We start from the raw sequence: 25254 nt of genomic DNA on the forward strand, positions 1-25254 counted from the left end.
GCCGGCCCCGGGCCGCCCTCGGCCCCGCCCCGGGCCGGGCTCCGCACTCGCGGCTGGGGAGCAGCGCCGAGCTGAGCCGGGTCTGCCCAGAGCCGGGGCACCGAGAGCGGCAGCGCAGCCCGGGGACGCCGACCAGGTGGGTCGGGTCGGGCCGGGCCGGGCCGGGCCGGGCCGGGCCGGGCCGGGCCGGGCCGGGGGAGGGAATCGCCGCTCGCTGTGGCCCCGCAGCCCTGGGCGGGTCGGGCGGTGGCGGGGGTGCCGTGAGGGGCTGGGGGGAAGGCGCCGTGTCCCCGGTGCCGTCCGGGGTCGGGGCATTTCCCGGGACCGTGCCGGGGCCGCGGTGGCGGTACGGGGACGTCGCTTGCCGGAGAGCTGTGCTCCGGCTGCACGATGTACTCCGCTTTTCCAAAGGAGAAAAACCACAGCCTTTTGGGCCGTGCCCCTTTGCCAGACTGCGGAGTTGAGAGCTTGAGCAGTGTTTCATGAAGAGAGTACGGAGACTTTACCCGACCAGCAGACCCGGGAGTAAACTATAACCAAATGCTCGAATGTAGCACAGGAAAATTTTCAACACATCTGGAGTGATTGCTGTTTTTCCAGAGAATCCCAGGGTGGCTATGGGAGAAGACTCTAAGCCTTGCTTTGTGTTTGTGTGTTAGACAAAGACTTGGAAGTCACGGTTTGGATCTCACATTAAAAACTAGCGCAGGATCTTTGCAATTTTTTTTCTCCTCAACACGGTTATGTTTCAGATTTTGCTCTCTTACAGGTAACTTTTTACTGTTTTCTTTATCTGTTTCCAGTTCTGTACTGTGGTTACTTTAACCGATGACACTTTCCTGAGAACTCCTGGGGATGTTGGATACACTTTCCAGTTAGCCTGGGTGAAGCATGGTAGTAAGATTTTTTCTCCGCAGATTTGCAGCGCCAACAGATGGCATGTGCCAGGGTTATGTACCTTCACGTGGCAGGATTTGATACTGAGGTCTCTTTACTTAAATCTGAACATGCTATGTTCAGTGTTTCCCACATTTAAAAACAATAAAGGAATCTTTCCAAAGTAGAAAACCTATTCCTAGGAGCAGAGGAAAGGATGAAGCTGTGGTGGATGCAGCATGCTGGTGGCAGCACAGGCCTCTAGGGAAGAGTGTAGGGACATTCCTTTTACTTTTTTGACTCCTCTACCAAGCATTGGAAATCTGTGGCTCTCCTAGCTGCCCGGGTGTTGAAACCACCTTATTTCCTTGATTTGCTTTGTCAATATGTGGTTTGATTTCATGATAGGCAGAGAGGGAAAAGGAAGTCTGACATTTCTCCTATCTTATTTTTGTGCCACCCTCTTTCCTCTTCCTAATATGGAGACTGTATTGTTCCCTTGCTTTTCTTGCTGACCACTTCCTTTGAGGCATGGAATTGTTAGTTACCAACTCAGTCTTACCCAGCTTAGTCTGTAATTTTATACACTTTTGAAATGGTGGTGTAGCATAGGAGACAAAAATATACGTGATATGGTTAGTTGTGGGCACTAATTATAGCAGATGCTCTACAGCAAAAAGGTATGTTTTGGAATATGAACTCCATAAACCTGTGCATAGGGAGTGGTGGGACACACTGAAGGCAGGGCAGCATTTAGAAACAGCCAGAATTCCCTAGCAGGAGGCCCTGTGAACTGTTCCATGATCTCAGCTTCTGGAGCATCCCTGTCTCTCTGTCTTGAATTTTTTGGGGTAAAATCTGTCCTTTTCCCCTGCCTGCAGAACAGCATCTGAAGAGCTGAGTGGTGAGTAGAGAGCTGTAGGTCAGTGTGGTTGGGAGGACAGGAGGTCACTGCTGTTCCAGCAGCACATCTGCCCTCAGCTCAGCTCCTGGTTTGCACTGTGGTTTCTTCTAGGGCAAGTGCTGGAACAGCCCTTCTGTCCCAGAACATAGCTGGCAGTAGGATAGCTCAACTTTCCCAGGTCATCCTGGGGAGTAAAAGCAGGAGTCTCTTTCCTCTGCTGTCATCATGGTCCCCTTGATGGCACACATTTTTTGTTCTGTAGTGTACCAGTCTTGTATGATTGTAGGCAGTATTCACTGGTTGTCAATTGATTTCTGAGGGGTATGACTTTAGCCATATTCTTTTCTGGTTTTGGACATAGCAGCTTCAAGACTGAGGTGAACCCTTAACTGATGGAGCCAGAAAAAACTTCCCTGTAGGCAGGTTACCAAAATTCCCAGTGTGCCAACTTTGGAAGCACTGGCTTCTGTTCCCAGTCAGGACTTGCTTGCTCTATTGCTTGCCTGATGAGGTAAGATGCTTTCTGCTGTGTTCCTAATTGCGGCTGAGTTTCTGCTGTTACACAGTTGACTGGTGTTTGAAATGCCAGCAGAAAGGTGGAAAAAATTGATTACTCTCAATGCCCAAAGTGTTCCTAACACCCTCTCCCTTAAAAAGGACTTTTGTGGTAATTGCAGCACTGATGCACAAGATTGTCTTGGTAGTGCACCAGGATCCTCATGGATGTCTGTAGGATTTTTGCTGCCTGTTGCTTACATGAGGCTGTGCTTGATGAGCCACAGTTGCAGCAGTAACCTCAGGAGAAAGACATGAGTTGAGCCTTGTCATTCTGCTTCACCTTTTGTGTGATAAAGAAGTACTGAGAAAGCTGAGGTCTGGGTGCTCTGAATTAAAGCCAAACCTCTTAACTGTACAACAGCTCCATAATTCTTTTTAATTGCTCAAGTAAGAAATCATTTCTCCTCTGGTGTTCAGTGTTCAGTGTCCCTGGTTGACACGTGCTGTTCTTGGATTGCCTGTGCCCAGATGCTCTGGCAGGAAGGTGCTGCCAACGATGTTTGCAGTTTTGCTCAGAGTGCAAGTGACTCATTCTTTAGGGGACTTTGACTGCTTCTGCTGAAATAGGTGCAATTTCTATGATCAAACTGGAAAAATTCAGAGATAACTTCATAGTGTTTTGCCTCAGTGATGTAATCAAAATCAATTTAAGCATTTTTCTCAGGTAGGTATTTTTTTCTCAAAGGAGGGGATAGCTATAACCCTAAATACCAGCTGTACCTAGGAAAGGGAGAAGACCAGTTGTTAGGGGACAGAGAAGCTTTACCAGTAGTATTTAATCTTCAGAATACTACTGCCAAGAGTTTTAGGGTCCCTTTTAAAGCGAGGCTGTGAGCAGAAGAGCCAAGCTGCACAGGCTGTTTTGGTTTTGTGGCTGCTCTCTGGGAAGCTGCTGCTGTGGGCACTGTCCTGCAGCCACTCACCAGCAAGGAGGGGGCATTTCCCACGAAGGCTGGGGTGTGTTTACTGGACTCTGTCTGCTCTGAAGTGGGGAAAGGAAAATACTTCATTCTGTGGAGATGCAGTTGCTGAGAAAAGTCCTTGGTCTTTGTTTCTTCTCTTCCTTCCGTTTTGCTCTGGTTTTACCAGGTGTAAAATACAATTGTCAGCAGTTTACATGGAAGGGGAATGTCAGTTTTCCTGTTGAAGAAAGTATCAAGGGTCTGATTGTGAAAGGAAAGGGGAAATTGAAGAATGCCTCATGGCTTCCACCTTCCTGTATTTCACCCCAGCAGACCTGCCTCTGCTGAGTTACCACTTTGTCTGTTGATACTTGCTAAATGAAGAACGATTTTAACAAATGATTCTGCCCTTACTCAGAGGGGCCCACCAAGAGAATAATATCACTCTGGGGGGAATCAGAAGGACATGTCCATTAGGGCTAAATTAATAGTTAAGAATTATTTAGTAATGTCTTAACAGAGAATCCAAAGAGCAATGGAATAAAAATCCTGAAATTCATGTTCTTGTTCTTAGTGTAGTCTCACCTTGATTTGGCCTGTGGTCATCTGTTTGTTAATATTAATACATTTCATTTTTTATTTGCCTCTGGATATGTTACTGCAGATTGTCCCACACTCGCAAACTGCAGAGTGCTTTTATGTGAAGTATTTTGAATTTCCCAAATAAAAAAAAATTAAAATAAAAAAATAATTAAATCTGCAGCATGGATAGATACTAATTCTAGACCCTTCTGATTGGTGTCATGGCTGGAACAGCAGTTTGTTGGTGTTTATGGCAAATCTGCCCAGTGCCAGTTCTGCTCAGTAGTATAAATTATCTTCCAGCACCAACCTGGTGCTGATGCCAAGGACACGATCTTGACTGCTTCCTAACTTAGCTTTGAACATCTGAGCTGTGAGGAATGAGGAATGTGCTGCATCTAACCTGGAGCTGTTGGCAGCCACCAATGTCATGAATCCTGTGAGTGGAGAAGCCAGCGCAGGTGACTGGACAGCTGGAGCTGTTTTCTCTACCCAGCAGGGGCAAAGAGAACTCTGAATAGCTCAAGGAAATGCTTGGTGTTGTTTGAACAGTCAGAGACCTGCTTCCCTAGTGCTTCCTTCAGCACATGTTACACTTGACCCTGCCAGCACTACACACCAATAGGAGTCAAGTCTTTGTCCCCAGTGGTAGATTAAACTGCTTGGCCATTGTTGCGAGTCCAAGATTTTCCTCTCTCACCCTGTTTAAATGACTGCTTGGATGTGCAGCCAAAGTAAATATGAGCTAATAAAAACTAGAGATAACACATGCAGACTAGTTGTTGCAGACTAACTGTAACACAAAGAGGCACAAGTTTTGCTGGCAGCTTTTCTGCTTAAGTTTTGAAGCTCAGATACCTGAAAAAGAATTGGCATGGATCAAGTATAACTTCCTTTTTATTGCAATATGGGGACTTTGTCTCTATTCATGTGTATCTTCAGAATAAAAAAGGCATCTGTTAGGCTGCTGAGGCTCTAGTGCCTGCCTTGCAAGGTATAGTGCACCAGCCTCAGGTGAGCACTTCCTCACCTGAAAGCTGGAAGTGCTGTGGCAGGCTGCTTTGGAATACTCCTCTGGATTTCCCCACAGTCACTTTCCTTGTTGGCAATAATTGCATTTTCAATTGACTTTTTCAGTTCCTCAGCACACAGCCTGTGAGGGCCACTGCCATAAGGCAACACTGAGATCCGTGGTCTGCTAGGCGTTGGAAGGATAGGAGATATTTAGGTGGCTCTTGGAAATGCCTTGCCTTACAGTAAAGGAAAGAACGAGATTGGGAGAGTATCACTGTGGCATGACGGGGATAGGATTGCCCCTGTATTCCTGTGATGTGGTCCTGTTGGACACCTGAGTTACAGAAGAGCTGGGGAGGTCTGTAACTGACTGGGGATAAGGCTGGTTCAAGTGCCTGTACGTTACCAGCACACCTACTCCCTGTGTGTCTGGGGAGGGCTGACTTCCTGAAGTCCTACAGTGGCTCTCTTTGCTTTTGCCTTCCTGAGGCCTTTGGCTCTGGAGGGACAGTGTGGTCCTACACCCTGTCCTTCAGACCCTTCTGCTGTGGAATGGTCTGTGATCACCAAAAGGTTAGAGAGAACTGCCGGCTGAGAGTGTGATATGGCATTAAAGGATTAATGGCTACTAAGCAATAATTACTATAAATGATGCAGACTAAATCCAGATCTAGGAACAATTTTACTTCTTTCATTCCAAGCCAGTCATGGCTCATGCTGACAGCACACCTGGAAATGAGGTAACTGAGTAATCTACCCACATTGTTCAGATCTGCTGGGGCTTGGGCACAGACTTAGTATGTGTTTTCCCTGCTCCTGGGCAACCTTTGTTCTCCTGCAGCCAGGAAGTCTCCCTGATGGGATAAGACAAGGTGCTTCTGTTCCTTTCCTGAGAAGGACAATATTAATTCACCTGTGCTGTGACTTCCCTGTGAAATTCTCTATCCAGATGCGAAGATCTCACTGTTATTGCAGTATGAGATGGAAACACTTCCAGTGCTGCCTGAACATGTTATTTAGGTCAGTTGCAAGGAAGATGGCAACATGAATCAGAGGAGTTGGAGTGGAAAGAAAGTCATTAGACAGCACCTTGACATCCCCTGCCAATGCGGGGATTTTCTCTGCTGACGCAGAAGCCCGGCTGGAGCACACATTCATTTTCTTTTGCTCTTGGTGTGGTTCTGTGGCTGGGGAGCTGGACTGGCAATGAGCCAGCAGGCTGCAAAGACAGACCTTGCATTTGCCACTCTGTATCAGCACCTAGATCCAGGTGGGTATATGAGATAATCTCTTTCAGAGAGAGAACAGGGTCTCCTCCTTATCACTCTGGAAAACAAGATATACCGGGATCATTGGCCTGACTGTGTCCATTTTGGGTGAATGAGCCTCTAGATGGTGGTTTTACAGAGGCACATTCAGAGTGTTGTTGTAACCTTGAGGGCAGCTCAGGGGGTGTTCCCATCCCAGTAGTGGGTGTGTGATGCCCAGTGCACTGCAGCAGCTCCGAGGGATACAGCAGAGCCAATGGTTGAGTGTGCTGGGCCAGCCTTGGGCTGGAGGGCTATCAGTGATGGTGGGAAACCCCTGAAAATATCCCACTGGGCAGAGCTCTGCCAGACGCTCTGTTTCCCTTCCCAGAGGAAGTAGCCTGAATTTACCCAGTGCTCTGTAGAGACCTGTAGGCTAAAACAAATTATTTTTACACTGTAGGAAACATTGAGACCAACCTTAACTGATGAAACAATTTGCCAGCTTTTAGCCTCAAGGTCCCTAGTCCCTCAGGGCTTTCCAGCATAAGCTTGGGTTGGTTTCCCAGAAGGAGTCTCATGGATATGTTGGCTCATTACTAGCTGTTTTATTTTTCCAAGAGCCAGCTCTCGTTAACTTCGTTCTCACAGCATTGTTTTCTTTCTAGAAGAAGCTTTTGCTGGCTCTCCTAAACTATTGCATGGGAATTGCTTACTAGCTTACATTTTTTTTGTTTGTTTTGACCCAAAGCTGTGCTTTGCTCCCCTCTGTAACACTGCCAGCATAATTTCCAGTCTCTTTTAAGCATATGTTTTGCAATATCTAAAGTCTTGGCTCCAAGTAACTGCCTTACAGAGAGATTAGTATCTTCTAACGAAGGCATTGAGAAGCAAATAGTGAGAACAAAAGCAATATCTTGAGAGCCTGTAAGACTATCCTGACCTTTCCCAAAGGCCTCAGCCTGGCCCTCAGTGTTGAGCAGATGGCAGAAATCAGGGTGGACTTTGATTTGTGGAGGCCTCTGCCTTGCTGCTGTGTTTGCGGGAAATGTGCTCAGCACATTGTGGCCATCTGGGCTTGACTGTACTATTCTGATAATCCCCAGGGAGCCTTCTCCAGCAAAGCTCATCCTTGATGGAAGTCCTCTTTGGCTGACCTTGTAGAAGGCTAGTATTAGCAGTGTGGATTTTTGAGATTTGACAGCAGCATTCCACATGGGAAGAAAATGGGCTTGGGAAATGCTTTGTCCTGGCCAGGAAGGAACATGCCACTCACCAGGTATCCATGTGGGCAAACAGCTGGAATTGCACAAGAGAGTGAGGAGGTTAGTGTTAATGTTTTTTCAACTTCAGGAGGAAGTGTTATAGGGATGCAAAGGCCATCAGAAAACCAACTGGAACATTGCCTTTCTTTAAATGGGAGAACCAGATGTGGGGGGCTTGAACCTGGAGCTGAGAGTCTCAAAATTGCAAAGGAGCTGAGTGACTGGCCATTCACAAGGAGACAAGAGTCTGATGAGGGGGTCCTGACAGGAGCTGGAATTTTCATCTGGATCTAAATGAAGGTCTGCTTTTCGGAAGAACTGAGCTGGCTTTGCCTGAAATCAAAAGAATGATTGGGTGCTCAGCATCCCTGGAACTGAGAGGTCAAAATATAGGCTGCCAAATTCAAGAAATAAGGGAAGAATAAAACCAATTCCTCTGCCGGGCTGTGTCCTGAGGCTGTAACTGCTCTGCCTCAGGTATTTAGCATTTCAGGTGTGGGAGGGTGTATGGCAGCTTGAATGGCCAGTCCCACAGGCGGTGCTGTCGTCAAGGAGCAGGATGTCCGCCCTGCCCTTTGCACCGTGCAGCCGGCAGCGTGTGCCTGCAGACCCGCGTTCGCTCCTAAATCACACCCGGCCTGCTCTTTACTCACCCGCCACGGGCTGTTGGACCCGTGGCACCCATTCTGCTCCCCCTGCCTGTCCCTGGCCATCCGTAGTGACAAGTCTCAACCCTTTTCCTGACCTTTTGACTCTTCGGCTGTGCAGTGTGTGGAGCTTACTGCAGGCTGCCCGTGAATCAAAGGCCCGGGAGAGTTTGTGTGATGGTGCCACAGAGACTCCTCTCCACGTCTGTCCCGTGGCAGTTTGTCCCTGTGTTGCCCAGACAAAAGGGACTCTCCTGCCTCTCCTGCCACGGCCGGCTCTGCTGGCCAGCCCTCGTCAGCCACGCTCTTGAGAAATCTTAGTGGAGATGTAGACCTGGCAGATGGAGGCTGTTACCTCATTCCACAAAAATGCTTTGTTATTGAGAAAATGGAAACTGTCTGAGGTTTGGGAGCTGAATAGAGTCATTGGTGTCTGTTTTAACCGCAATTTAGTGGTGACTGCTCAGAAGTTCCCCTCTCTGAGCGTTCCCTTTTCCTACACCCATAATCTTCAGGCCGTTGGAGAGCTAAGATGACTTAACTCATTAGCTGAGTAAAAAATGTTGAATGCTATTGCATGCTCTGCAGAAACTTCGCTAAAACCTCAGCATCCTCCAGCAAAACAAAAATGATGAGCCAAGAAATAACCCTTTGCAAGCTGTTGGCCAGAGAAATTCTCCCTATGGATACTAAGCCAAATTCAACCCTTTTTACAGTTTCAGCTGTGTGGCTTGTTTATTTGACTTTGAAAAGCTCTATGAAGATCATGCAGGAACTTCTTGGAGAGAAAAGACATGCTTGGAGACTTAGGTCTTATAATTCTTAAACATGGGTATGTTAACCCCAGTCCTGAAGAGAAATTTCTTTTCATCAGTTTTTAAAAGCAGGTTTCAGCATTGTGGATTTGAGAGCATAGGAGAAAGACTAAAAATAGGGATTGAAGCGTTTTCAAGCTAGTTTTCATATTGCTGTGAAGAATGAGTTAGTCCAGAAGAGCATTAACCTAAACACAGGCCTTGTTTTACTTAACGGGTATTTGTGAAACTGGCATCTGATACCTCTTCTTGAGAACCTTCCATAAGCATTAATCACCAGCACCCAAGAGCAGCAGCTTTTTGGAAATAAAATGAGCACTTTATTTATGTATTTTTAAACTAATTAATCTTGGCAGGCCAAATGAATGTCTTCCAGCTGCTACAGATGGTTTTCACATGACTAAATATTTTGGTGTGTAGAAAAACCTAGAATAGTGGAACCACAAGATATTAAGTATTTAATTATTATCCTGGAATGTAAATATGACCCTGATATTTTGAATTTGTTTGCCCAAATTTCAAGTGTTCTCTTAGAAATCCATCAAAAACCACAGTTCTGATCTTGTTATCTGTGTAGCAGAGTGACTACTCAGCATCTTCTCCAAATTTATTTAAATATCAGAGTGGGTTTTAGCAACAGGAATTTGCTTAGCTGGAAAAATAATCCCAGCTGCTTGAGGCAGAACCCAGGATCAAATTTTGAGATGAAATGGACTAGTTCTGCTCTAGATCCCTGCTCTCAGGTTTAGCCATAAAAATCCTTTCTAGGCTCAGCTCTGCCTGTTAAGGTCTTAAGGAGGTTTTTTAATATAAAATATAAATTATAAAAACAATTAGCAGTTGATTTTCAGCCTGTATCTTACCCATTTAGAACACATTCTGGCTATGTGTTGTTCCTGTAGCTGTAAAGCAACCTTATTTCTTGAATGATCCAAGCCCACAAGATTTCCCTCATGTGAGTGTGTCAGAGGTAATTTCTGTTGTGGTTCAGGTCTGTGTGGCTGCAGATCATACACAACCTGCGTGTACACTCAGGCTTCTTGTAAAAAATGTCTTTTTGTAGTTCTTCTAATGAAACAAAAGGAAGGGAATAATATAAAAGATATATCTGAAAGGCTTAACCTTCAACACGATAGAAGACAAAAATTCCTCTCTGAGGTCCACACCTGATGGCATTGTTCCTGGATTTTGCTCAGGATGTGAAGACAACAAAAAAAGTATAGCAACAAAAACTATGGGTCCTAAGCTGTCCCTGAGTGCAAGGACTGCATTTGTCAGCGTTATGAGCCCCAGTACCAGCCTAAACTCCTGACTTTTGCCAGTCTTTTGACCTCATCTTGGAATTCCACTGCTCTCATTTAAGGAAAACGTGGCTTTTTCCTTTCTTAAAAACTAACCCGTTTTGAACTGGTGCATAAGTTCCTGGTGCTGCCCTATTCCAGCTCTGCCTGCCAGCTCAGCCTGCTCACTGCTAAACCCCCAAGCTTAAATAGCAAGAGCAGCCAGCAGAGGTATGGTGTTGGTTGAAAGATCTGGACTCTGGATTAGCTGTGCTCTGTAACAGCACAGCACTGTGCCTGTCTGTTACAGGCCAGGAAGGGACCTTGAAGACCATGTCCCTCCCTTCTCCTCCTCTTCCCTTCTGCTTCTCACAGAGTTAGGGTTGTGCAATTTATAGGTGCAGGTTTGTAGCACGCATTAGGGGGTGTCACAGTTTCCACTGACAGGGATATGTGCCACATCTCAGAAGGAGAATAAAGATGGAACTTGGATCTTGGTTCCATTTTTAGTTCTACAGGCCTTGCCTTGTGCCAGAACCTTCTGAGGTACAAATCCCAGGAGAGATACAGCATTACTCCCTGACCTGCAGGTATTACAAGGGTAAATAATATTTTTGCTGCTGACAGCTGTTAGGGAATTGAGGATCCACAATCCAATGAGAGGTATGGGATGTCAGCTCTGTGGAAACTGAGGACTTGCTTTAATGATCTTGCACTGGATCATCACATATGTTGGTGTTGCTGACAGTAGAGAGTCAGGGAGCTAAACTGCTCCCTAGGTAAATCTTTAGTTTGTGTCCTTGAATTTGGATTATTTATTCTCATCTGCCTCTTTCCTTGGCAAATGGACATTTTCAAAAAGCAAGTCAGCATTTAAATCTAAAGGCATTTCAGTGGCTCCTTTTAACTCAGTGAACAGTTCACATCAAGAAAATTGCTGTGTGCCTAACTCAGAACATTCTGGAATACATAGACTAGTAGCGGTACTCACCAAGAGTCATTAAAAGCAAAAAGTGCACAGTGTGTTTTTGCATTTATCTCAGCCAAGAGAAGTTTTATTTCTGCTATTTCTCAACCCTATGCAAATACCATATAACTCACAGAAAGATTAAATCTGGCCCAATGTGCACATGTAGAAGTCTTGGATGTGTTGCTTTTGGAGAGCCCAGAGCTGAGTGTGGGAAATCATAACTGCACATCAGGTTGGTGAAGGTGCACAGATTGTGTCGTGCTTCATGACGTGTGAAACAGCAACAACTACAGGATGATGAAGTAATGCTTTCAGGTCCTTGATAGTTTTGAGTTTTTATTTTAGAAGATGTAGAGCAGAACTTTGAATAAGAATGGAAGAGGGCCATGAAGAGACCTTGATTTATGGGCCCTGAGTAGATCAAACTGAGCCACACTGACCCTTTCAAGTGGCAATCGTTCTGCTGCTCACCTCGTTAGCACCTGACTTGGTAATTAAGGCTAATAATGATGTTTATGAGTTTTTCACTTTATGTTAGGAGTTTTGCTTATTCTCTTTTTTTTTCTATCATGACACTGAGAAATAGAAAAGATTGGGAAGTGAAGTATATCTACACGAAACTGGAATCATATCTCTTGTGAAAATTTAGAGTAACTTGTTTCAAGTGTCCAATTTCTAGTCACAAGTAATGACATTTAAACCCCTTTTGGAAATACAATCCCTGTGCTGATGTCACCCTTGGTTTATGATGTGACTGCTTTTGTTGCTGGACACTTGAGTGTTTGCTAGTGAAGTGATGATTTACTCCTGAGAGTATCTGGCTGGTGACACCTGCTGTAGCTGACTGTGAGGTGGGGGGCTAGAGGAGCCCCCTGGCACAGCTGGGCTCGTGCTGCTCCATCGCTTTCAGCAATGCAAGGTAACAGGCTTGGGCTGAGCTTTTATTTCTGGGCTTTGCCAGTTTGGGACAAACAGCTTGTAAATGGAGCCCTTTAGTTCTGATCAGTTTGAGAGCAGAGGGAGGGTTGTGGACATTGCAGTGAAGCCCCTGATCCTCGGGCTGCTTGAGCATGTGAACAGCTTTGGGAGCTTTTTCCCAATAGTCAGAGTGCAAGCTGCTGCTGCTTCCATCAGCATCAGTGAGTGTGAAGCACCTTCCCTGCAGCAAAGAAACGAGGCATTGCTTCAAATCTGCTGCTTCAAGGGCTGACACAGCAGCTCTTCTTGGTCTTCAGCTGAAAGCTGCCAAGAGAGGAGCCACTGATAGTGAAAATTCTGATCTTTCTGATACTTTTTAACCTGTGAAAGATGCGTTTCATGTAGGTTTCCTTGTAAATCTCAGATGGGGATGAGAGAATGAGGTTCTGTAAAGGAGCTGCAGACCTGGATCAGGGACTCCTAATGTTGTTACTTCTTTTCAGTTCGTGGGGGAATTTTTTTTTTTTTTTCTGTAAAGGAACAGCTTTTCCTCTCTTTCTGAGTTTTTAGGCACAGTCAGTCCACACATGTTTACTAAGCTGCCTGCCAGCAGCAGCTCCAGTTCTGAGATAGACATGTCCGGTGGGCATGGGCATGGGGTTGGAAACTCCATGTGTGGCTGCATGATATTAAGGCATTCATACATTTTGTGAGCATTTGTGTCCCTTAAAATAGCTGTTTCCACATGGTCTTTTGGATGTGGCAGAGTTTTCCCTTTCATAGGTGCCACCAAAGACTGTCTCTGCACAGAATAAACAGGAGTGCATGTTGCATCTTGCAAATTTCTTTTTAGTACTTACAAGGAGTTATTTTTTAGAGATTTTATGTGAAATACGTGACAATTGCAACTGATGGCTTCTATTATTTAAATTTTACAGTACATAAGAGTAATTTTAAAGTTGTCAGTGAGAACGGTTTGAAGATAACCAGCTCTGTATTGTGAAAGTAAATGACACGTGCTCACCAAATCACCTGGCAGAGAAGTCTTCAATCACAGAAGGGAACTTGTTTCACTTTAGCGCTGGCAAGGCAGTGATTGAAGGTGTTCTCTTCCCCTCTCAGCCACTCCATCTCTCCATCCCCTTTCCTTGGCTGTGCTGCCCGTGAGAGCTCTGCCCTGTTCCGGGAGGGTTGCAGCTGGCACCCACAGCATCTCCCGGGCAACAAATGATCCTGGTTTTGTTTCGGAGAACCGTCAAGCCCTTCTCGGGGTGGTAACATGAGACAGTTTGTCTCTGCCAGGATTCAGTCCTCCCCCAGATTTAGAAGCTGCTCGCATGCTTCGTGCTGCAGGGCTGGCATTGCCTTTGCTTGCAAGGGACACCAGCAGCTGTAAAAAGCGCTTTATAGGGAGGCTGTCCGTGTTCCTTGGGCTAAGAGCCAGCACAGGTGGAGAGGCCCTGTGGGAGAGAGGGAGTGCACAAGTGTCACTGCAGCGTCTCCTCTCACCTTCCTGGCTTTCTCTCGGCAGATTTTGGAGAGCCCCAAAAGGCACAGAACTGCCAGGGCTCAGATGCACATCACCTCTCTCCATCAATAGATCTGCTCGTGTGTAAGAAACCTGCTGCAAATGCTTGTGTTTGGGAGGCGAAGAATCAAATCGGAAGAGGGAGTATTTTGACCAAATTTGGTGAAAAAATTCACTTTGCCCTTTAAGTAATAGGCATGCATTAAATAAAGCATATCTGGGATATGTATCTTTTCCTGCTACTGGAAGTCAAAGTTGCTTTGTTTATTGAAAAGAAACGTGAAGCTGAGCAGAGCCTTAATCAGCAAAAGAGCTTTCAGGCTTACTAGGGAGACAGGGAATAGGGGACTGGGCTCAAATTGTACAGGTTGGTTTTCAGCATGTGAGCAAAAACACCATCACTAGGGCTGTGCCCCGGCAGCCCCTTGATTGCCTGTTTGGGCAAAACAGAGGTATAATCTCATAAGTATCTTCTATTAAGGACTGCAAAAAGCTTTGTAAATACTAACTTACGTATCAACTCAGAAATCAGACTGGCCTCATCCTCAATTTAAAAAGCAGCTGTCTCTAAGGGAAGGAAAAGTGCAAACTACAGCATAAGGATTCAGTTTTGAGAGAACTTTGGGGAAATAGAGTGGAATTACATTCTTTTGCAGTAATATCTACACTAAGATGCATGGGCCCCAAGAACTAGCAACTAGAGCAGTCAAATTATTTTTTCTGCATATAGGCTGTGATGTCTGTTTGAGTTGCAAGATTCCTGTGTGCTGAGCTGATCCAAGATGAAGGTACATTGGCCCCAGTGTGCAGTTAGTCATTTCCTGTCATGCTTTCATGTTTGAATTCTGTTGTACTGAATATGACCTTTATTTTGTGAGGCAAAGAGATCTTGAAAACGCGATTGCTAGGAATCCTTGGATTGTTACATTGGATAAGCAATGAGGCATTTATATGGCTGTGGGTTACATAGGCATAAACTAATTCAGTCCAAAATTACACTTTCAGTGCTAGATTGTAACATGCTCACAACATGCTTATTGAGAGTAATTGCACACCTGTCCCTTGCTCCTTTTTGTGAACTGACAGGAGCAGACCTTCTCCTGGGCTGCAGCTCTTGCTCCTCCGATCACACCAAAGCTCCTGTGATCAGTCACATTCCCTGAAACTTGGCTTCAGCATCTTTCTTCCTCTTATGGCCACCGTGACCATGTGTGCATCTGCTGCCCTCAGCCAACCCCTTGCCTCGGTGGTAGCTGTGCCTGGCTGCCAGAGTCCCCTGCTTGTCACTGGCACGTGGCAGGAAAAGTACCTGGCACGAGGAGTTTCGACCAGGCTGTCTCTTTTTTCTCTGCAGTCTCCTCAGAGACAAGCCAGAATCTCTCTTGGCATTTGTAAGCCATGGGTTTCTTAACTGCGTGACAGAAGGGTCTATGCTGAGCTGGGCAGAAGTTCCTGGTGTGTTCTTATCTTGCTCCTCTGCTCTCTGACTTCCTCCATCAATTAATGGTCTGTTTGAATGTGATGGGTCCAAAGTGCCCAAATGATTTCAATTCCTGACTTCCTGTTGAGTGCACAGAATTGCTTATTTTGTGCTCATTTTGAATAAGATTAACAGTTGATCCCTTGAGCAAACATTCCAGTTTAATGTCTGGTTGAATGACATAGGCTGCCTGCTCTGCATGTTTCCAAACAGTTTTACTGCTGTTAGCTACACCTCTGAATGATCAGGATTTTGTTCAAAACCTAAATAGCTAGTTAACCCCTATAGATGTTTAGTACTAAATTTTTAACTCTGAAACCATTCCCTCCTTTATTCCTAGGCACAGTTTTTAATTTTATGGTTGCATAGTAGGAACTCTTCAGCTTCTTTCTCAGACCCTGGTAGAATTAGCTTTCCTCAAAGAAAGTAAGTCCAGAACAAGGGCTGAATTGTCTCTTGTGCCTCTACCTGTGCTGTTGGTACCTCACCAGCCCAGCACAGCAGTGATGGCATCTTGCCCTTGCTCACCTTGGACCAGGTGTGATGTCTCCATCATGGCTGTGCAAACAGCACAGCATTTCCTGCAGGCACCTCCGGGCAGGTGTGATTTTCTTACTGATTATATTCTGTTTAAGAGTACAATCAGACATTTGTGGGATAGATGTGTTTTTGGCACTTTATCTATAAGCTGTCAGGAGGAGTCTGTGATACGGCTTTGTTCTTTGGATGGGGCACCTCAGAGATCCCCTCTGAGCAATGGGAAACCTTTATTTTGTCATTCTAAGACTATTAAAATCATGCCAAAGTTTAGGTCCTGTGGCTTGTCAGATTCTGCTACTTCAGTTTTAATGGATTCTGCTGCTTCTTCCTCACAAGATTGTGGGCATTTCCAGGAAGCTGCTAACCTTGCTGACAACCAATTCTTTTAGTTGAAATGCAAGGTGTTTCTTTAAGTGCTGCCAGCCGTTTTACTCAATCTGTTGGAGAGCCTGGAGCAACCTGTGACTGCTCTGGGCAGGAGGGTGTCCTGCCCGTGCTTGGGGGAAAGGCTGAGGTACAGCTTGCTCAGCAGAGCTTGGTGTATGCACATGCATGAGCACAACACCCCAGTGGTGCAGGGAGGCTGTGGCCATGCACCTGGCTGATCTGCTTATCTCCTGCCTCTGAGGCTGACTGCAAGAACCAGATTTTCCCTGTGTGTTGGAGAAATGAACCTGCAGCATCCTCTGGTTGTGCTGGTGATGGGGAAGGTGATGTGTGAGGCCTGTGGCTATCCTGGTGGTTCCTACAGAGAATCTACTCCTTGCCATGCTGGAGCCTTCCTTCCTACTTAAGATTTCAGAGCTGTCCCAGGGAAGGCTGAGGCTGGAAGCAGCTTGGAGGCGAGGGCTGAGGGCAGGAAGTGACTCACTGGTGCTGAAAGTGGGTGGGTGAAGGCTTGATGCAACTCTGCTCCCAAGGGTGCCCCATGCAGGCTGGGTCACCCTGAGGGAGCCCTGGGACCTCTGCCCCGCTGCCTCAAGCTCTCCTCCGACAGCCCCGGGGATGCACCAGGTTTGCAGCAGTGCTGGTGGGTTTGGCAGCAGAGTGACAGGATACAGGTAGGCAGCAGCATGAGTAAGTGTGGAGAAACCCCCACAGCACCCCAGGGATCTAGTCCTTACCTCCCAAGAACCTGGGCTGGCCTGGGGCCAGGGTGCACAGTGACCCTGTGCAGATCCCCAGAAGTGGTGTCAGGAAATGTGGAATGAAAGCACTCCCAGCATAATGGAGGGGCTGGAGCTGCTCCTCAGAGCAAGCAGCTGGTTTGCCTTTTAGGGTCGGCACAGGCAGAAACAATTTCATGCAGATTCCAGGACCCATAATGGTTCTGGAAAGCTAGCAGGAACAAAAAGTGTTCTTCTCCTCTGCTGACCTTGGAGTGCTTTGAGGACTGTCTTTCAAAGCCATGTCCCTGGACGGTTTCATCCTTACATGGGGAATACTTGATGCCCCAGTGAGGTCGTGCTTTCTCTTCTGTCTATCTGTTTAGGTGTCAACTCTAACTGCTTATATTTATGCTCAGACAGCCCTGGGGAGGTGAGAATAGGCAGGGACCTGACAGACAGTCAAAGGTAGGTCTTTTCCTGTGTCCTGGAAAGATTAAGTGTTTCCCTAGGAATAGCCCCATGGATTACTCTAGGGTGACTCTGTGGAGCAGCTGGTTGTGAGCTGACAACAAACTGGTGTGAAGTGACATGGGGTTACAGGTTCACCACACACACTAAGGAGTTCATTGTAGGAGGAACTGTCTCAAAAGGCAGTTAAACTCTTCAGGGATTGTGTGGATCCGGCCCTACTCTGTCTGTATTGCCTCCTTTGCATAACAAATCCCTGCTTTATTGGTGCTAAAATTAATGTAGTGGTCTCCTGGGGCTGTTGCTAAGCCATCGGCTTTGGACAATGACACCGGGCTGGTGTTGGGTGCATGTTACTCTCTAATTAGAAAGTGGACTTTGCTGTGCTTCCTTGACAAATTGCTGACCTTTCCCATACATGAGGCTATTCTGAGCTCTGCTCCAGACTGATCAGATTTGCATGGTGGAGCACTTTGAATGTTGTTTGTGAGTGGAGCTCTTGTCCCTAAAGCTGTTCATGGGCACAGGGGAGAAACTGAACTTCCTTTGCTCCATGAGCACAACCACATCTTCCAGAGGGAAAGAGGAGGCAGCTGGCAGGCATATATCTGTGTTTATTTTTGCCCTCCAACAGCTAGCAGGACAGCTGAGCAATATTCCACATCCAGCTCCACCATCAACCTGTACAAGGGACTTGCTTCAGCAAGCCTTGTCCCCCTGGACTGGAGCCATCTGGCAGTGGGCAAACACTCTATTTGCAACTGCAATCCCATCATTATAGGGCAACACCTTGGTTAGCATTTGAGGCGTTCCTGACATCAGCCCAGCACACCCAACACACAGCTGATGTTGACAGAGTGATGCAGACTGCAAAGGATGAGCACATACTCACTGGTGCAAGAGCAGTGTCCTTTTTTGTACCTTCTATGTCTGAGCCTCAGTTAAAGGGGATTTTAATGTGCTTTAAAACTCTATCTCTTTCCTTCATAAGGAAGGCAATTCCTAGGCTCATCATTACAGTCACAGTAAGAATCGTGGCTTTTTTACTCCATTTCTTTTGTCCGTATTTCTTTTACTCCATTTCTTGTATCCCACCTTCCTCTTCCCAGTGTATTCAGTCTCACAGCACGTCTCAGGGATGAAGATGCTGCGTTTGCTTTGGCACTGCCCAGGCTTCAACGCCCCTGCCCAGCTCTGCATGTGAGAGCAGAACAAAGGGAGCAAACAGCTTATCTAACACAAATAACCCTGAGCAAACTTCCTGGGCCTGTCCATTTCTGTTGAAAAGGCAGCTCAAAGTCTGTTCCCCTGTGCGCTGACTGCAGCCTTGGCCACAGTAAGGCTCCCGGAGCTGGAGCTGTGCTGCACGCCCAGCCTGGGGAGCAGCACTCAGCTGCCAGTGTGCAGCAGGCATACACAGACTCGGGGGAGAAACCACTCCAAGTGGAGGCAAGCCTGGCCCATCGCTTTAGGGTCCTCCTTGGTGTATCATTCCTGGAGGGTTTGTTTTTTACTTCCTCTTCTGACAGCATCAGGGTCAAGGTAGTGGTGCTCAGAAGGGTTATTCCTTGTCACTGGTAAAACCCCAGCCTTCTTCGTTCAGGTTGTTTTTTGTTCCTTTGTGTTTTCTGATGTCCTCTGAGCCTGTATTACTGGACCACAGAGCTAAAGTGCAGCTCATTGAGAAATAAGGCACTCTGGCAATGCTGTAGCTCCCAGACCAGGAGTGCTCATTAGAGGTCCTCTTATTACAGACACACCTTGGAAAGTTCCCTTCACCAGGCCTGGGAGGGGGAGGAGGAGGAGAGTTGGAAATTTCGTTTAATTCTTTGCCAGAGAAAAAGGTCCCAGGTAGCTTCAGGGAGTGAAGGCAAGTGGGGTGGCAGAGAAGGCAGCAATAGGTGAGAAGCAGCCAGGAGCTGTGTGGGGGTCAGGGGAGCTGCTGTCCAGTCATGGGAGCACCTTGGGGGTACCCCAGAGGGGAGGGACACTGAGGGGGCCAGCGCAAGCTGCAGCAGAGCTGGAGCAGCAGGTCCAGTTCAGCACCTTGCAGCAAACCACCATGTGCCTGCCTCGTGTCCAGTAACAGACTGGACATTGCTTTGTTCTGCAGGCAGCGCACAGGGCTGCTGGTTGGAGCTTTGTGGGAGGCTTTTGGGAGCACTGGCCACAGCCTGTGTTGCTGGCAAGGACATGCTGTGGGGCTGCTGCCCTGGCCACAGCCACACACGCTGGCCTGCCACACTGCTGGCCTGGGTGGCAGCTGGTAACGAGTGTCTGAAAAGGGACTTTGTTCCTCCTCAGTTGGTCACGTAGCCATGTGGGAGCACTGGATTTATTCTCCATCAGTCCTATCGGCACATAGCAGGCTTGACAACAGCTGGGAGCTGTGTGGCTTGGCCAAGAATAGCCCTGGGGAGCTCTGGGCTGTGAGTCAGAGCTGTCTGGATCAGCTCCTGCCCTGGAGGCTGCCTCCCAACCTACAGCCGGCTGTGGAGAGGGAGTGCAGGGGCTAGTGGGGAGCTCCCTGACCATAAATGCTTAACTGCAGATTGAGCTGTAATTGCTGTTTGTGAAGTGGGTGGGTTCACGAAGAACAGACTGTGGAAGTGCTCTGCAGCTGACAGCTCCCATGTAACTCAATGGGCTTGTCTACACTTGACAGCAACCTGGGTTAAAGTAGGGTGTGATTTTGCATGTGGAAAACTCCATGTTTAGTAGTAACCAGGCTAAACTAAACAGGAGGAAGATAGTCTTGTCCTGGAGTTAATGCTCCAAAGAAGCAAAATAGTTCCACAAACCTGTTGTCTGTGAGGGAGATAAAGAGCAAGGAGAGATGTCAGGTCTCCTTCATGTCAAACCCCAGCAGGGTGCTTGTGGAACACCCATCTGCCCCTATAGCTTCTCTCTGGAGAGTGTTTGTAGTTGGAGCAACACATGCAGAACAGTTTTCTGGGATGAGATTCCACATCCAAGGCACAGTGCAGAATGCTTGATTCCTGCTTCCCTAGGGAGCAGCTGCTTTAAACCTCTGGAGAAGTTCCAGGGTTTGAGCTGCTAGCAGCCCATCAGGCAGAGCTTTCAGCCATCCTAAGGAATCCTGCTACAGACCATGCTGGGCTCAGCGTGGGTCTCTGAAGGGCAGCTGGACAGACAGATCTCCCTTAGGGTGCCTGGCTCTCAGATGTCACAGTGGACACACAGCAATGTGGCATGTGCATGGTTTTGGTGCCAAAGCAAAACTTTTCATGCAGGAAGTTTCTCCCTTTTTATTTTACACTTCACTCCCCCAGAAGGTAGCAAAGAGTGAGGAGCTTAGCTGAATGCTGACAAGTCCAGGTTTTCTGAGCGGTGCCAAAGTGCTCCAGCTGTGAACTGGAATATAAGCCTGAAGCAAAGTTCATTGCAGGCTCTGATGTCTGCAGGCTCTTAGGGAAGTGCATGCAGCCCCAAAGCTGGAGCACAGCGTGGGTCTGTCCCCTGTGCTGACAGCAGCTGTTGGCTCAGTGCAGGGACTCTGGCCCTTGGCCTCTGGAGGTGGCAGGGTCGTGCAGGGACATCTCAGACAGCCTAAGCTGATACTAACTCACATCTGCCCTGATCTTTGCTTTGCTTTGCTTGTGAAGGAGTTGAAGGAGGGCCTCAGAGCAGCACCATGACAGAGTGCTTCGACTGTGACAACTGCAAGGAGTCCTTGTATGGGCGCAAGTACATCCAGATGGACAATGGCCCATACTGCATCCCCTGCTACGACGCGCACTTCGCCAACACCTGCGATGAGTGCAAGGAGCTGATCGGCCACGACTGCAGGGTGAGTAGAGGCTCTGCACACAAGCAGGTACTGACCAGGGCCTTTGGTCCCCTCCTCATGCTGACTCTACTCCCAGGAGCTGTACTATGAGGACCGCCATTACCATGAGCACTGCTTCCGTTGCTTCCGCTGCGACCGCTCTCTGGCTGATGAGCCGTTCACCTGCCAGGGCAAGGAGCTGTTGTGCAACGACTGCTACTGCAGCGAGTTCTCCTCCAAATGTATCGCTTGTGAGAAGACCGTCATGCCAGGTAGGAGCAGGCGGACTCGAGCATTGCAGTTTGCTCTTGGTCCCTTGATGTCAGTTGGGGCTGCAGGTCCAGCATGAGAGCAGCGTGGGAGAGAGTTGGATCTCTGTTTTCCTGCTCTCCTGTCACTGCATGGAGAAGGCTGGGTCCTTTGCTTCATCCAGCAAGACAGCACGATCCCAAGCTGTGATGACCACAGCAGCCCTATCTGTCTGTTCCCCTTTTTCATGGGGAAGTGAGTGAGGGAGGAGATAACAAAAGGTTTCCTGGGCATTTTCTGCTGTGTGCTGACAAGAAGAGACAGAATGACTGAAGATGTGTGAGTGTCTCTGGAGAAGGCCTGAGGCAAAGGCGTGTGTGTCTTTACTTGGCTATTTTGGCACCATCTTCAGATGTAGGTTACATCAGGCATCTCTGCCATGGCCTTTGTGCCAGTGCTGGGGACATGTTCCTGCAGCCCTCCCCTTGTAGCTGTGCTGTTGGCCTGGGGCCCCCTCTCCAGCTGCCCATGGTCCTGAACTGCCACGGGGAGGGGAAGCATAGAGCCAGGTGTGCAGAACCACAGTTCATCCTGCCCGGCCCCCCACATCTCTGTGTGCGTGTGTGCTGCTCCCTTCTGTCACTGCAGGGCTCTCTTTGCAGGCTCCCGTAAGCTGGAGTACAATGGACAGACCTGGCACGAGCATTGCTTCATATGCAGCAGCTGCCAGCAGCCCATTGGGTCACGGTCCTTCATCCCAGACAAGAAGGATTATTACTGTGTCCCCTGTTACGAGAGCAAGTTCGCTCCTCGCTGCACTCGATGCAAAAAGGTAAGTGTGGCCTGACAGCCCAGAGCCCCCTGCTCTAATGCAGGGACTGGGAACTCCCTGCTCCTGCCTGAGCCCTGTCAGAGGAGGGTTCAGGTGCTAGCACCCCAGCTGGGCTGTTTCCCTTTGCCTGTGTGTCAGCAGCATGTGTTTTCTTCCTGCAGACCCTCACCAAGGGAGGAGTGACCTACCGGGATGAGCCCTGGCACAAGGAGTGCTTTGTCTGCACGGGCTGCAAGACCCCCTTGGCTGGGCAGCAGTTCACCTCCCAGGATGACAACCCATACTGCATCAAGTGCTTTGGGAACCTCTATGCCAAGAAGTGCAGCGCATGCACAAAGCCCATCACAGGTGAGCAGAAAAGCTCTCTGAGGAACCCCATGATGCAGTGGTCCTGAGGCTACTTCTGTCCCTCTGTCTGCATCTTTCAAAGTGATGAACTATGGGAGGAATTCCTGTGGGAGGAATTCCCTCTGCCCAGTTAAAGGCTCCAAAGTGACCCCTCAAACCATGGTCTCATGTCTCTAGCTTCCCTTTTATGGTACTGATTGCCATGTTCTGTGAAAAGTTTGCTCACAGACAGGGAAAGCCTAGAGCAGCACGTGGTGCAGGGAAATCTGGACCTGCTGTACCTGCCTAAGTCAGGGGAAGTAAGGGAACCTCTTCTGCAGAACCCCCTAAGAGAGTCTGGCTTCCTTCCTGCCCTCCCCCACTTGACATTCTCCCTTGCAACTCCCAGGTTCTTGCTGCTGGGAAAGCAGGAGAAGCTGTGAATCAGCTGGTGACTCAGAGGTTGATTCTGGCTGAGGACAGCTCCCAGGCATCCACTTCCCTTCTGGTCCTTTTGAGTTTGTTGCAGTCCTGGGGAGAAGAGGGTCACAGCTCACCAGTCCAACAACTGCCAGCAGAGAAAGGAAGCTCCTGTGGAGCCTCTGCAGGAGCCTAGGTCTGAGCTGGTGGCAGGATGGCTCTTCCCAGAATTCAAGTAGTTCTGTCTGCCTTCATCCACTGGGATGGTGCAGCTCCTCTCCCTGTTCCTCCTAGGGGAGAAAATCTTGATTCTGGTCCAAGTATGTCAACCCTGCAAAGCCTGCTCTGAAGCAATTTCAGTGACTTTCCCCTACCAGAGTGGAGATTCACATTTCAGATATATTTGATCCTGGGGTGTGTTTTGGGTACCACCACCAGTGCCATGCGTGAAGGCCTGACCTGGAGATGAGCAGGCCAGGGCTAGGTCTGTTCAGGAAGCTCATATCCATCCCAGTTTGCCCAGAGACTCTGACACTGCCCTCTGTCCCTCCCACAGGCTTTGGCGGTGGCAAATACGTCTCCTTTGAGGACCGTCACTGGCACCACAACTGCTTCAACTGCGCCCGCTGCAGCACCTCGCTGGTGGGGAAAGGTTTCATCCCTGACAACGATGAGATCCTGTGCCGTGACTGCAGCAGCGACCTATGAGCCCCCGAGGACATCACGGAGCAGGGGCTTCCTCTACTCTTCAGGGCCTTTGTGCCAGATTCCCCAGCAGCATTTCAGGGGCAGAGCACAAGGCACAGGAGATGGGGGCTGACCCCGAACCGTGATGTCTTTAGGGGGTTCCTGTGCCCCCTCCCTGAAGGCTAGAGAATGCTGTGCTATGGCTCTGTGTAGTCAAAGCTAAATAAAGCTGAAAAAGGAGCTTCAAGACCCCCCCATTATTTACTCTTTCTTTTTGCTTCCAGCCTAACCAGGCACGAGCCCAGGCCCCAGCTGAGCAAAGGGCAGGAGTGGCTTCAGCACTGGGCTGCTAGATCTGCATTCTGGCAAGCATGTATTCACCCCTTGGCACAGTGCTGACTTCTCTTCCTTCTCCAGGTGCTTCCCTCGCACTAGGTGACACAAGGCAGTGTCTCAGGGCCATTCTTGGCCATGCAGCTTGGCCTGTGTCACAGCTGGCTTTGCACAGCCTTCCTGTATGCACAGCTGGCTGGGCATGAAGGGCACTGTCTTCTGTTCTGGAGGTTTGTGGACACCAGGTTGGAGTGTGGCCAAGAGAAGAGCATACATCCTGTCAGATGGGATCCACCTCTGGAATTCTGTAATACCTCACTCTTTGCAGGCCAGACCCTTTGCTCAGCACCTCCATGGAAGTGCTCTCTTAGCTGTGAAAAAGGAGTTCAAGTCACTCGTAAGTATGGGGCATTCTGCCCACCCACACCTACCCTATTCCCATCCACCTGTGCTGTGAGCTCCCATGGCTGGGGTGGCTTAGCTGGAGCTGGGAGTGCTGGCTTGCTGATGCTCAGATGCATCTGGCTGAGCCCTAGAGAAGGGCATGCTGAAGGCTGAGAGCACTCACGGCTTTATTCCTCCATCCCTCCCATAAGGATCCATGGGATAGGCACTGCTATACAGAGCCCAGCTGCCAGCATCACTAGGAACACCAGAGACCTCCATTAATTCAGGAAAGGGAGCATTGTCTGTGATTAGTAGCTGCTGGGAGGGTCTGCAAGAGCACAGGGCTCCAGCATAGAGAGCAGCTGAGGGGGCAGCAGGATGTCCACAACCTGCTCCTCCAGGGCTGCCCACTGCTGTCCCCAGTGGCAGGCAGGGAGTGGTGGCTCCTTCAATCCACACTCATCCTTCCCTGTGTCCCAAACAAGAAGCAAAGCAAAGATGGCACCTGTTGGGGGGGACTTTGCATTGCCCAGGTCCCAGTTGGCCTTAACTGCAAAACAGGGTGACTTGAGCCATTCCACACTCACGTGAGACCTTGAGCAATCCTTACCCAATGGCTGAGCTGGCCCTGGGCTGAGGCCCCTCTCGGTGGGATGCTCATGCCTGCCTTATCTCTACATCCTTCTGCTTCTGTCTTGCTGGGGTACTTTCGCCAGCCCTGCTTTCCTGCTTAGTCAGCCACATGCTTTTCTGAAAGCCTGTTCTTTTGGGTATTTTCCCCTTTTGTATTCATTCATCATGAATATCCATCATTTTGTACACAACTACAAGATGAAGGGGCAAGCCCCCCCACCCGTGCTTCACTTAGGAACAGAAAGTGTTATGCATGTTGAAGTGTTATTACTCTGTGTTCAGATCTTTGTTGAATCCTTGTTTGGAAGCTTTGATGACAGCAAATCAGAGTTTGTGTGTTCACTATTATGAGAGGAGCTTGGAGCCATCTCCAGAAGAAATTGTCCTAAACCTCAGCGTCCTCTGTATTTCCTACAGCTTTATACAATAAACTGTTTTCGTGACACTTGCTCTTCTGTGTCTCTTGAACAGCAGGCACAGGACAGAGCACTGA

General features: G+C 48.4%; 1 protein-coding gene across 2 annotated transcripts; it reads left to right on the top strand.

Annotated features, from left to right (window-relative positions):
* The first annotated feature begins 12 nt into the window (after nucleotides 1-12).
* FHL3 (four and a half LIM domains 3) lies at nucleotides 13-25196 on the top strand. Of its 2 annotated transcripts, none has more exons than XM_062509130.1 (6): nucleotides 13-136; nucleotides 20730-20914; nucleotides 20991-21165; nucleotides 21805-21974; nucleotides 22136-22322; nucleotides 23278-25196. In XM_062509130.1, the coding sequence occupies exons 2-6, from the start codon at nucleotides 20759-20761 to the stop codon at nucleotides 23427-23429; spliced, it is 840 nt and encodes a 279-aa protein (XP_062365114.1). In that variant the 5' UTR covers nucleotides 13-136; nucleotides 20730-20758; the 3' UTR covers nucleotides 23430-25196. The 2 variants fall into 2 exon arrangements, with proteins under 2 accessions (XP_062365114.1, XP_062365113.1); XM_062509129.1 differs by lacking the exon at nucleotides 13-136 and adding an exon at nucleotides 16458-16587.
* Nucleotides 25197-25254: the final 58 nt, after the last annotated feature.

The sequence above is a fragment of the Cinclus cinclus genome, chromosome 26 (genome assembly GCF_963662255.1).
Source record: "Cinclus cinclus chromosome 26, bCinCin1.1, whole genome shotgun sequence".
NCBI lineage: Eukaryota > Metazoa > Chordata > Aves > Passeriformes > Cinclidae > Cinclus > Cinclus cinclus.

Coding starts and splice junctions, on each gene's coding strand:
- FHL3 (XM_062509130.1), top strand. CDS start 20,759: ATGACAGAGTGCTTCGACTGTGACAACTGCAAGGAGTCCTTGTATGGG. Junction 21,166..21,804: donor TGAGAAGACCGTCATGCCAG/GTAGGAGCAGGC, acceptor CTCTCTTTGCAG/GCTCCCGTAAGCTGGAGTAC. Junction 21,975..22,135: donor GCTGCACTCGATGCAAAAAG/GTAAGTGTGGCC, acceptor TTCTTCCTGCAG/ACCCTCACCAAGGGAGGAGT.